Below are 13,889 nucleotides of genomic sequence, written 5' to 3'. Positions count from 1 at the left end.
TCCCCTGACACCATATTCTTTCACATGTATAGGTCCTCAGGTACAGCTCCAATGAAACCTGGGGAATCATCCCAATCACCTCAGACAGATAGCCACTTATCAGAACTTTAAAAGAGCTAATTGTTTACACCTCCAAATCATTATTTACAGCTTAAAAAGGTGTAAGCCTCATAAAACATAAAGATACAATTACCTGCACTCATATCATTCCTTTCAACATCAAGAGGCAAACATGCAGCAACACCACAGGCAAATTCACTCACCTTATGATACCTCCTATATTTGGATAAAATATTGCCATTGCCACTCCAGCTCCTACAATTGCTATGTTCAGGATGAGCACATGGAAAATGCTACACGAAAGTGAGGAAAGAATGTTAAAATCTATGTTGTATTTATTACAAAATACTACTAATTATCCTTCATTTACACTAACATTTAACTGGTACATGGATGGCATTTGCATGATTCACTCTATCAAAGCCAATTAATTTCACAGCAAACATAACATCTACTGAATATTCAAAGTGCCAAACTCTAAATATATAGTGTTTTGACTCAAAATATTCTTAAGGAGTAAGTACCATTCTATGTATAATTTGGCAGTTCTTCTGAAAAACCCCGTACGTGGTACTCAGCACTCAAGTCTTTCAGATGGATATTCAAATACCAAAAAAACAATACTGTATAACTTAATTCCCACAAGAAAGAATTAGCTTGTTCAGAGAATTATCTGAATTGCTCAAACTGAACTAATGGAAACCAGAAGAAATGAAAAGAGGCATCACGTGGAAAACATTACATAGAATTCTAGGGGGGAAATAACACCTTAAAACTTGAACTCTGATGCATTTTGATAGAGCACAAACATTTAGATGTCATTTAATACTTGATCTGTGTTCTATTCATGCTGGAATTTTTTGCTGTATTTGTTTTTATAAATAATTTCCTGTTGATTTTCATTTTGCGTTAAGGATGAAAAACCAGAGATTTTCTGTTCTGCAAAGGCAGCTTTTAATGCATCAGGAAAACTCAGTGTGGTTATGTACAGAGCTGAGACTGAGGAGAGTATCGCTTTTCTTTAGAGAATATGAAATGCTGGCATATAAGGTACAGTCAGGAAATACAAAAAAATGTGATATTTTGGTCACACAGCTGTTTCTATGAAGGGAAAAAAGAATTCACAGAGAGGAAACAGGTTTTGTTTATTCTGCTGGAGGATTTGATTTCTTAAAATAATCAAAATCTGCAACCCAATTGCTTATTTTTTCCTAGCTGTAGAAAGTATCTGTATTATGGAGATGTTGCAAACTAACAAGCTTTCCAAAAGTGACACTTCCATGGCCGAAAGGCTGGCTGCCAGTTTGCAAGTTAGGAAGAAAGATTAGGGAGCTAGGGTAGTCTCATTAAAGTTTAGGGTAATGCAGGCAATTTAAACTCGAAGGAATAATTTACGTTATGGACCATTTATAAGGTTTGATCTTTAAAATTCATTTTAAAAAGACACAAATTATATCTTTAATTTTGCACATGACATTTTAATAGTGGTACAAGAGGTGTACCTCAGAGACTGAAGATAACAATGGGAATACAGCAGCTAAAACTTTATTGGAAGAAAAACATAATTGGATATAAACCTGGTAAACTCCCAAGATAAAAAAATAAAATCCCAAGAATCAGACTTATTAGAGAAGGTTTACTGCTTCTCAATATTGCTAAGGAAAGCCAGTTAACTAAACTGTTCACAAAAAAAGTGTTTGCCATTAAAAATTACTTCCTCTCTGATCTGTAAGATCAGCAGATTGCAGATCTTACAGACAGCACGACTGAAACCAAATGTTATGAACACAAAATGACAGCACTTCTTTTTTTTTTTTTCTTTTCTGATATTAAGTTTTTAGGAAGAAGGATTAAAAAGAGTGTAGGCTTAGTAACTCGCTTTGCAAATTTGGGTCAGTTCAGAATATTTTAGCAGAAATCCTGTAAAAAGCCTGAAGTATTTCATTCTAACATGTTTTGAAACAGAAAAAGTGATTTTTGTAGTTCAAAGTTGTTGCTCTTTAAAAAATTAATTCTAGCTTCTTAAAACTTCAAAAGCAAAGTGGTGTGTGTGTGTGTTTGGTGGGAAATGAAACATTTCAACTTCTTGATCTGGGAAAAAAATAATTGGGTTGGGGGGTATGTGTTTTGGCTCAACTGAAAACAATGCTCAAAATGCTGAAGCATCCAAAACAATTCAGTGCTTGCAGAGTCGTGCTTTGCAATTTTAATTGTTACAATTAAGCAGGATCCTCAAGAATAAGACCAAAATCAGAAAATCTGAAAAGGACTTAAACCATGGCAAAAGGTTACACTGTGTTTCTCCCTTGGAACATCCTTGCTTCGTTTTCTACCTTTTTGAAACAGCCCAAGTTGTAGCCATGTTATTGGACAACAGGTGTTGAACCTGCAAACCATTTCTTTTACCTATGCAGATATTCATAGATAATCTGAGCTTCAAGGCAGAAAAAGCCTCATTCTTAATGGAGAGAATGGCATTATCATTTATCAAAACTATCCTTCCAAATAAGAAGAATCTGGTATCTAGGGCTACTGGTAGCTGTAATATTTGAGACAGTATTTTTCATAAGACTGTACGTTTCATGCATGTGTGCTGCAGTAGAGACAGGCCTTTCCCATAGCCCAAGACATTTTAACAAGTTTTAAATTGCTCAGTTTTAGCCTGACACTGGCTTACGGCACAATTAATGCTCAACACACATTGCAAAAGGGCAGTTAAAAAACAGTATTTTGGAGGCATAACCATATCTACTTATTATGACTGTAGGAAGAAAAGTATTTAGATGATATTAGAGATCAGGGAAGATTTGGGCCCTTTTTACCTAACCTCCCTGTTTGCACACAGCTGTTTTCTAAGCAGCGTAACTTTCTTCCTCATGGTCACTGGCAGCAGAGTTGGGTGGCCCATGCCAGGGCTGGACTGCCTGTCTGGGCAGCCTGATGAGGTTTGGTGCTCTGAGGCACAGGTTGGATTGCCTCAAGGAGGCTGTAATTCACAAAAGATGCACACCCCTACAATCCAAGTGCAGCATGTGGCACACCGTCTTCTATATTCTGTCCTCAGTCTCAATATTCTCAGTTGGGCAGAGGAAGAGACCCTAGCTCTTTTCTATAAAAGGAATCACTGCTCAACTGCAAAAATCCAGCAACCCCACAAAAACCATAGTAAAGAGGAGAGAAAAACAATCAAGCTCTCCTCTAAGTCTCTTTTTTACCCCATTGCAAAGTTAACTTTTCAGACTGACAGAGTCAAGAAACAACCTGGTATGCCAGAAGATCATTACAAGGCTTGCTCTATGAACTTCTGTCCTGTGGAAGTGACAGTTAAAGTTAAGCCACTGAACAACAGTGACCACGTATATCAAATTAACTTCAGCATCCTCAAAGTAAGAATCCTATTGAAAACTGTGAAACCAAACCCTAGGACAGGAGACGTTTAAAGAAAGAAAATGATTGTAAATCTCCTCAGGTCAGATGCAAGGAAATTAGAAGTGCTGGACTCAGCATGGAGTCACACACAGTAAGGGAAACAGGAAAGCAAGGAGAAAAGCAAAACAGGATCATTTATTAAGTAAGAATTTTTGAAAGGTTACTCTGTCTAAAAATGCATTTTCTTCCTGGAAATCTCACTCGAGCGACATCGGGCAAAAGACTATGAATTAGAGCAGTTAAGAAGCAAGACAGAAGCTAGGTGAAGAGCAGATAACTAAAGGCCCATGCAAACAGCAGAAATCTATTTAATTGCATCAGAAGACACGTATCTGTGGGAGAACTGGCAGGTCTGCTGGGCTACCATGGAGTAAAGGGAGGACAACCTTTAAGGAAAGCCAAGTGGTTTCTGTCCATCAGCTTCTTTAACATCTGAAAACAGGAAAGATGTCAAAAAGTTCTAAAATCTGATCAGATGCCTATGCAAAGCATTTTATGTGCAGCACATAATTAATGAAGGGAATCTTTATCACAAATATCACTGTAGCTAAGAGCCAGTAACAGTAATAAAAAAATTAGCATTCTGTACACATAAGATCGAGTCACGTAAGAAACAGCAGATTAACAACATGCCTCTGGCCCTATGTCACCCATTAAATGATGCCATTGCAAACATATCTCACTTTAGAAAATAATTTCCCAACACACAGCGTTTTGGCCTTTACAAAACCAGGGAGAGAACAGAATGAACAATTCCTTGGGTTTTGTCCCAGTACATCACTTGCTATGTTGTAGTTTGTACGCTAGCATAGATTTTGCAAAATGAAAGAAGGAATTAGGATGCCTTCTCTTGTCTCTGAATCTTCTGTAGGAAGCACAGAAAGGCTGAAGATGTCAGAAGATTTCTGTGCCAGCATGTCTACACATGTATTTGTTTTCAAGACAGGCAGAGACATAGAGAAGTAGCTTTTACTGACAGAACCTGATATCTCACTAGGGACATAAGTCTCACCTCTGTGTCTGCCAAGATCACGGGGCAGATCCTCCTGGAAACTACGCTAAAGGCACATGAAAAATAAGGTCATCATTGGTGACAGCCAACACGGCTTCACTAAGGGCAAATCCTGACTGACCAATTTGGTGGCCTTCTACAAAGGGGCCACGGAACTGACGGACAGGGGCAGAGCAGTTGATGTCATCTGGACTTGTGCAAAGCGTTCGACACTGTCCCGCACGACATCCTTGCCTCTAAATTGGAGAGACATCAATTTGATGGATGGACCACCCAGTAGATAAGGAATTGGCTGGATGGCCACACACAGAGAGTTGCGATCAATGGCTCAGTGTCTGACTGCAGAAGGGTAACAAGTGGTGTTCCTCAGGGGCCAGTGTTGGGACTGATCCTGTTCAACATCTTTGTTGGCAACACGGACAGTGGGATTGATGCGCCCTCAGCAAGTTTGTGTTGACACCAAGCTGTGTGGTTCGGCTGACACGCTGGAGGGAAGGGATGCCATCCAGAGGGACCTGGACAGGCTTAAGAGGTGGCCAATGCCAGCCTCATGAAGTTCAACCAAGCCAAGTGCAAGGTCCTACACCTGGGTCGGGGCAATCCCAGGCACAACTACAGGTTGGGCGGAGAAGAGATTCAGAGCAGCCCTGCAGAGAAGGAATTGGGGGTGTTGATCAACAAGAAACTGAACATGAGCCGGCTTCCGTGTGCGCTCACAGCCCAGAAACCAACCGTGTCCTGGGCTGCATCAAAAGGAGCGTGACCAGCAGGTTGAAGGAGGTGATCCTGCCCCTCTACTCTGCTCTCGTGAAACCCTACCTGCAGTCCTGTGTTCAGCTTTGGGGACTCCAACACAAGAGGGACATGGACCTGCCTGAGCAAGTTGAGAGGAGGCCATGAAGATGCTCAGAGGGCTGGAGCCCCTCTCCTATGAGGACATGCTGAGAGAGTTGGGCTTGTTCAGCCTGGAGAAGGCCCTGGGGAGGCCTTAGGGCAGCTTCCAGTGCCTAAAGGGGCCAACAAGAAATCTGGAGAGGGACTTTTTACAAGGGCGTGTAGTAACAGAACAAGGGGTAATAACAAGGCTTTAAACTGACGGATGGGAGACTGAGATTAGACATTAGGAAGAAGTTCTTCCCTGTGAGGGTGCTGAGGCGCTGGCACAGGCTGCCGAGAGGAGCTGTGGCTGCCCCATCCCTGGCAGTGTTCAAAGCCAGGTTGGACACAGGGGCTTGGAGCAACCTGGTCTAGTGGAAGGTGTCCCTGCCCATGGCAGGGGGTTGGAACTGAATGAGCTTTAAGGTCCTTTCCAAGCCAAACCATTCTATGATATTTCAGCAGCTGGTAAAAATGAACTGGCCTGTCCTAATGAAGTTAAACCCAGAAACAAAACCAAAGAAAACCACCTCAAAATCCTTCTGTGAAAACTGAGCAGTACTGGCTAGAAAAGGTTGAGCTGGAAGGCTGAAAATGTAATTGAATGAAACAGTAAAGTTCTTCATGTCGAGTTGTACCAGTTAGTCCCCACTGCATAGGAAAACTAATGTCTGACCTTGCTGGTTGTAAATGCAGAGAAGCCAGAGCCTATAGGTTAGCTGAGGAATTTTTGTACTATATTTCAGGTACCTGGGATACTAGAGAGGCACAGCCAGACAGCCAGAATGTACTACCAGTCACTATAGACTGGAGATTTAAGTGGCTTCCTAGAAACCATTTTTGACTTCTCAGAAACTCTACATACCTCCCTATAAGGAGTCAAAAAAATAAAAAACCGAAAAAGTGAAGCTACCCACAGGACATCCTGGAGACAAGAACCAAAAGAACCAGGCAAGTATTTGCATCATCATATTCGTCATACAATGAAGGCTTAAAACAGCAAGCTGGAATTAACCTGAGAAGAGACTGGCATGAAGCTGTAGGGAAATGAAAACCATTATGGTCAGGGAGTAACTGGAGGGAGGAGATAGGAAGAGGCACATCCACATAATATATAGGACATGGTGACTTCCCAGTGGCTGTGAAATCCATGTTTAGCACTTAAATCAATGGCCTTGTTTCCAACAGTAACTTGTAGCAGTTCCTAAAAATCTCCTCAATGCTGAACTGCATACAATTTAGCATCAAAAAAAGTAGGCACTTATTTCACTGCCTAATTTTAGGCATCCAATTTCTAGACCTTCTTATACCTATTTTAGGACCCACAAAAAGTCTGAAACTTGGAACAATGTCTTCCCAGACCTGTATGCTACTGCTGATGCCACAGAGGAAATACACATTTCTTCCTGGGATATTTTTTTCCTTTCCTTCATCAACAGTAATTCACAACATAAAATAAGAAACTCGGAAATAAATGCCAACTTCTCGGCTGTGACAAATTCAGACAATACTCCAAATATAAATGTCCCAGGTTTTATTTAAATAACCCCAAAACAACAAAACTAAAATTGAGATCTGGATCAGCTCTTTCCCTGGAGTTCAGACAGTGTACAAATGCAGGGGTGTGCCTCATCTCTGAAATTAGCATGTGAAAAGCTATTTTTATAAGCATAGCAGCAGCCGAGATAACACAGCCAACAACTCACTTAGCTATTAGCTCTGTTTGAAAACAGATGGATGATTACTAGTTATGCACAATCAAAACACATATTACTCCCTGAGAGGTTAATATCTAGAGTGTATGTGCTTCACAGCTTAAAGGCTACTTGATGGAATGTTTCTGGACTGAACAAAATCTTTTTCCTGTATAACTTTATTTTTGCCATAGAGATACACAAAACAAAGGAACTGTGTTGACAACTCTATCATTACCGACAAAATGAAGAGCTAAAACAAAAGAACCCCCCCATTCTGCTCTGCCAAGCTGCCTGCTGATCTGCAGGCAAGTTTATTTTGCATGTCTATTCGCTCCCTGACTCTGCAAACATTGTGAAATTAGCTTTTGAAATGTACCTAATGCAGAAAAGGAAATTCCCGAAAGCTCAGCCAAATTTCTGACAACAGAAGGCCAGTTAAGCAAACTGTGCCAAGCTCTTGTCAAGGAGTAGACTTCTTACCTTGGGTAAGCATTTCCAAAAAACTGTCTTAACAGCTGAACTCTTGCCAGATAGCCCAACAGTGGGTATACAGTCATCATCTGGAACAGCAGGAATATTCTTGCAACAAATGACATGATGTCATCACTGGGAAAGTTATCTAGAAAATTCTAAACACAGGAACAATGTTACACTTATCAATGATACATTGATATGTTATGCACATCTGCTGATTTTTAACAGCTGCATGCAAGAAAGTGATAAAACCCAATTATCTTCAACTGCTAAATGAATTCCATTACATGAAAACCCCTCTCCCTCTTTTACAATTGCCTTGCCATCAAATAACAAGAGATTTTTTAATATTATAGAGCTGATGTCAGCTTTCACCTTAGCATTATAGATGGAATTATTTTCTAAACTTCTGAGCATCCCTCAAATAATCAAGGCTGTGGAAAGGCCACATGATTTTTTAGGCAGATAAATTCATATGCTCCTATTACCTGTCATATCATATCTACATATTAAAAAGTTATTTGATCAGTAAAACTGGATCATATACTACAAATAAGAATGTCTGAAAAAGTAGTATAAGACTTAAGTATCATGGAAATATACAAATGGCTTCATAAGTATTTACGATAACTACAGCAAATAAATGGGAAGAAAATAACTTGTCATCTATTATTTAGCTGTGGATTTCACCCCATGAAGTTATTTCAAAAGGTTCAAAAAATAATTTAATAGTTAGACAGTGGTACCAGTTCTAACTAACCTACTGTCAGAGGAAGCCTTTAAATGCTGCTTCATTGCTAAATATTATGCAAGAGACATGGAACACCTGGCATAAAATGGATCACCAATTGATAACTCCTATCTTTGAAGTCAGTTAGGGTGGGGTAATCAGCCTCACCTATAAGCAGATAAGAGTTTAACAGCCTTCACAGGGTGTTTCATGTGGTGCTGTTATGTGAAGAACTCCGCTGGCAAGGCTCACCATAGTGTTAGTCTCCAAACCTACCCACAGTGAGGACTTCTACCTAAATGAGTTTGCATTCGCATCACATTTTTTTTTCTGGAGTACCTGAAGACAGTTCCAATGAGTGGGATTGGTCACTGCACACACAACTAAACAAACTTTTCAGGATTAAAGAAGCTAAAGAAATTAAAGCTTCCACTGGTCTCTTGGTCATTTTGGTCCTTTCTTCACCACTTTCCTAAAAGTATTAAATCTTTGGTTTTTTACAGAACTACTGGCCACCAGACATGAATATAAATGAGATAACACAAGCATTACTCATCTGCTTGTGCCCATGAGGCATTAGCCAATTGACCAGAGCCAAGAACAGATGTGTCTGCCAGGGTGAGTCATGAAGCAAGAAGCAGTAGATGTTCTTTTTTTAATACATATTTACTGAAAGATCAAGGACAAATATGTACTCTAGTAAAAATCTCACCTGTTCAATACATTCTTTGGATAGCGGTGGTGAAGGAAAAGAAGCAAAAATTATCACCCCGACATACAGATACGTTAATCCCACCAGGAAGTATGCAATAGAGAGGTCTCTCACCTGAGGAAAAATAAAATCTTATTTTGGCCAGCACTGACACCAAAACAGACAAAATAAAAAAACTCATGAGGAGATTCCTATAGCATTTATTACTGTCACTTTTATATTTATTACTGTTTAATATTTATTACTATTTCTTTCTATTGCTTGAATGGGGGCTTCAAAACTGGTCCTGGATCAGATCAGAGAGCTGCAAAACGATACTGCAAAGTGGATCTACACAAGTATTATTTATCTATCTACATACAGAAAAAGCATGAAGAAACAGATATGCCAATAGCTGTATCTCATTATTGCTGGATGCACAAGTATACACTAGTTATTACATCAAACAAACGAGAAACACCCTCTGCTTTCTTACATTCAATTATCCCTACTAAGAGCCTTGGGACACAGTAACAACCGTTGAAGACAGAAAGCACAGCAATGCCATCTGTTAAATTTCTCATTAGGACTAAAATCTTGCAATTAAAGACATCAGCCTACCCAACTGCAGGTATAACGTAAACAACATTTTTTAAGAAGCTGCTTTGAAACCCAAAAGGATGGTCCACACAAGCTGGCTCCAAACCAGAAAATAGGATGTCAGGCTTCTGTATGAATGGTGTGAAATATAACTTATACACCATTAAATAAAAATACAAAGACAAATAAAATAGAAAGGCATAGGTAGGCACAGAAGTATGTATGTATGTCCTTTAGCTTTACAATTGTGTTTTATGACTTTAATTTAAAACTACAGATTCACCTTCTTATTAAATTTCTATAAACACCTCAGGTAAATGCACTAAATAATCATCAAAGACTTTTAGGAGAGACTACTGAAGCTAAGGTCATAAATCCATATTTAACTATATTACATATACCTAAATACAGATTTTAACTTCAGTGTTCACTTCTGAAAATTTTAACTATATTTATAAAGTATCTAGTGTATAAAAAGATTGTCAACTACACAAAAATGACTAAAAGTTTTTAGCACCATTTAGTATTGGAAAATAAGTAGCAAATCTTCTCCAGTACTTTATGAATTTGCAGAATCCACATATACACCAGAATGACCTCATAGCAATGTACTTAGTATTCTACATCAATTCTCTTTTTTTTTTGGAAATAAAACGGGAGACCATTTGTTTCTAGTTATTAGCTAACTATATTCTGTGTAAGCTTATTCTACACTACAAAACGCTTACTACCTTACAGCAAACCATTTGTTCAGCTGCTGCTGCTAATCAGCTTCTTAAAGGATTACTGGTAATGCTTCAAAACATGACCCTATTTTCCTATGACTGAAAAGCAAGTCTTATTAGCTCAGGCAAAGCACCAAATTAGGACTGTATGGCTTCCAGACCAAGATCATAATTACGGTCTCCAGCCGGCTCACTGAGCATGGGCAAAGCCTGCTCACATCTGTGCATGGAAATGTTTCCCTAAATGTTTCTTTACATTATATCCTTGTCAAAAGCAACATATTCTGTACCTTTCTGAGGTCTTCCAAGGGCAAGGTGGTACACAAGGAAAGAAAAAAATGCTAGATTACAAGTTTCAAGAAAAGGTCAGAAGGCACCCTGTTTTAGTGAGGGAACTGGAATCTCCTGCTCATTTTGCCAATGCTTTTGGGGTAGAAGATTGATGCCTTTTTCCCATCAGCCTACAAAAGGCCAATGATATTTTTCATCAGACAACAACGTGGTGTTAACGTGTCCCCCAGGGTGGCCCTCATGCCCCTGGCAGCTGCAACCTCTTCCTCCTGCTGACCACTTACATGCAGCTGGAAGATGCTTCTCTGGTTTTCACTCTCCTTGCACTGGTCACTGAGTAAGGACTAGTAACTTCCACCAGAGGTTGAACAATAGCATTTTCTCTAAAGTACTCCCAGAATTCTCCTCAGTTATATGAGAAGCTGTACAGCTTTTTACGTAACAGCTCCCCCTTCAAAAGCGTCACTGCCCATCCTAAAAAGTGAGTTTAGGAATACCAAATCTGAGCATCCAGATTTCTTGCAGGGATTTATGAGTAACTTAAATGCAGGAAGCAGAGACTAAGCAGGGTAAGGTGGTTTTGCAGGGTGACACGGACTCTCATGTCTTGAAGACAGGAGTTGCACAATTTCTCAAAATGCACCCAAGACCTTCTTCAGACACACCATCTGACAAAACCTGTTTTCACTTGCTTTAAATTTGGTATTTTTAGGTGTATTCCTCATGCATGAAGACAGCATAGTAACTCACAGTTGTTATTTGTACTACTGTAAAACTATTTTTGCTGTGACAAGTACTTGCAGCTGTGAGGGCAAGCAATCTGAAATTAAATTCTTACTACTTCCTTTGGACTATACTTGATTAAGAGTGGATAGCTAATGTGCTATTACGACTGATTATACTAACCAGGTTCATGTTCCTACAGTTCTTCAGTGTGTACGCTTTAATCTGTTCTGAAAGTGGTGCTGAGATAATTTTGTTAATGTATTTTTATAGCATGTAACACAATACATCTTTTTCTTCAGGTATTGTCACCAAACAAAGAAAACCCAGATTTTGATTTCCATAAGCAACAAGAAAAGAAATAGGCAACTCAAACCCCTGAATTTATTTTTCCTCAAACATTCATCACCTCCCTTGCAAACATCTGCTTCTGCATATAAGACGGTTATTTTTGTACAAGAGTGTGTTATTTCTGTATGTAACAAGAGCATCTTTTGATTAATGTTCATTACTCTTCAGGACACCTGGGTTCACTCCCTAAAGACTGTGACTATAAATACTGTTTAGACAGCATAATTCCAGCTAAAACCAAAGGACACATGGATAGACATGAAAGGATTAATTTTAAGTAACAGAGGAATAATCGCATTTGTGTATTTTAAAATTCATATTAATCTGTTCATATTCAGAATGAACATTACTGTGGTGGAAGCTGCCTAAGCATAAAATATACGGCAGTTATCACACCTAAAGTTTATAATCTAAGAATAAAATCATAATGAAATGTAGAAAAATGTGAAAGGAAATTATTAAAGACAACATGCAGGTCATGGCCATAAGGATTACAGCTTGCCACCTACCAAGCCGCTGTCAAGTACACTTGAAATAACAGGCAGATTTTGAGGTGGAACCTGGAGAACATGTTAACTGAATTTATTGCTGACCAGGAGCTTTTCTGGTCAGATGCACAGAATAAAGTGTTGAAAGTGCCTTTGGAAGGACAGAAAATAGGGTGCTGAGGCTGGTGACAGCAGCAGCATAACAAAGGCAGAAATCAGCCTCCTAACAAAAGGATGAGCCTGATAACTAACAAAGAAAACTCTGAGTAGAAGACATTATATCACACTCATAGACTAGCACCTGGGCACAGGCTGGACATGCAGCACAGGACTGGACACAGACACAGTGACAACTCTGTGGCTCTACAGATATTTCCTATGCGAAGCTGAAAAGAACAGGCAACTTTCAGGCCTTGTCTTCCCTATTGCATGACATGGAAAAAACAGTTCATTTTTCTCTCAGTACCAAAGTGAAAGCTAGTTTGTAGAGATACTTCTTGGATGGAGAGGCCTATATTGGTGCTTAGCAAGTATTACCACATTAGAAGAACTGCCTTTTCATATCCCATTTCAGACTGGCCACTTCTTGAAAGAGAGATGTTGCCTCTGCAATATCTCAACAGGACTCTGATCCATATCACAAAACCAGACTTCACCTGTTCAAGCATCAAGGGCAAGTGATAACATTTAATAAGGTGATAAAAAAGTACTTCACCAGGATGCATAATGCTGTGCACAATTTTGGCTGGAAAGAGAAACCAACGGTAGAGCAGTATCAGCGGAAGCTCACTCTTTACAGGTAATAAACAAGGTTTGAATATGGCAGAAAAGAAGAACTATTCACAGCTCCATGCCTTCTGCAGTTACCTTCTGAACAAAAAACATCTCCCCACTACCAGCCTTTCCCCCAGGTAAGTCCACAAACAATAGTTAAGAGACAGCACCAGCATATTTATGCCTCTAGATCACACTCTCGGCTTGTACAGCATCTGTACAGTTGCTCAGGGAACCAGATCACAGACGTGAATCAGAAAAAAAACCCCACCCAAAACAGCAACCAACCAACCAAAAAACCCAACTAATTACCTTTTCGTGGCTGGGTTAGTTTTTTATGCAATCAGTTTCCAAACTAGCTGTGCAGTGCACAAAGTCTTGAACTGATAAATATAAGGGGGCAGCAGTGGGAGATGAGAACAGGGAGTTAACTTTGAATTGCAGACTAAGAACCCTGCTCGCAGGGCTTCTCCAGGCTTTGCTGCTGACATTTGGCTTATCCAGTGCACTGCTCCTCTCACACCCACACCACTGTACTGGAATAGCAGCCAAAGGAATCCTCCCCTCCATGTGTGTTTTAGCTTTGGGCAGTGATACATGCCTGTGATCAGAATGGAAGCTGCTATTGTTTTGGATTTCTGACTCCATAAAAGGAATGTTATTGTTTCTCTTACTTTTTTCCACCTCCCCAAAGAGTTGTTCTTATGACCACTAGTTTCAGCAAGTTCAAAACAGTACTTTTCCAGCTCCCCATGTTCTGTGTCTTTTCACAGAACTCTGATGGAAATGACATGTTAGCAGGTCAATCAATAAAACAATGGAGTCTCCATTAGACTCCCCATGAGATACTGATATAAGAAAGCATCTTGCTGATGTAAATACATAGGAAAAAATACCCTATACATATGTAAACCTCCCACTTAGTCCAGCAGCTTAGTGAAATAAGCACAAACAGCTTTTCAAGAGCA

General features: G+C 39.5%; 1 protein-coding gene across 11 annotated transcripts in view; it reads right to left on the bottom strand.

The window, feature by feature from the left end:
* SLC38A9 (solute carrier family 38 member 9) overlaps positions 1-13,889 on the bottom strand; it is a 64,894-nt gene that overhangs the window by 19,823 nt on the left and 31,182 nt on the right. For 7 of the 11 annotated variants that reach the window (XM_030470976.1, XM_030470975.1, XM_030470974.1 and 4 more), the window contains exons 12-14: positions 8,991-9,104; positions 7,555-7,703; positions 264-353 (exon numbers count right to left, since the gene is read on the bottom strand). In XM_030470976.1, the coding sequence (XP_030326836.1) occupies positions 264-353; positions 7,555-7,703; positions 8,991-9,104 (353 nt within the window). Of the gene's footprint in view, positions 1-263; positions 354-2,400; positions 3,922-6,277; positions 7,013-7,554; positions 7,704-8,990; positions 9,105-13,889 lie in introns of those variants that run through there. The other 4 variants (XM_030470980.1, XM_030470978.1, XM_030470981.1 and 1 more) reach the window with 3 other exon arrangements.

Source organism: Strigops habroptila, chromosome Z, assembly GCF_004027225.2.
Source record: "Strigops habroptila isolate Jane chromosome Z, bStrHab1.2.pri, whole genome shotgun sequence".
In the NCBI taxonomy this organism is placed as follows: Eukaryota; Metazoa; Chordata; class Aves; order Psittaciformes; family Psittacidae; genus Strigops; species Strigops habroptila.
The sequence above is the reverse complement of the archived record's forward strand: the minus strand, read 5'-3'. Positions and strand labels throughout refer to the sequence as shown.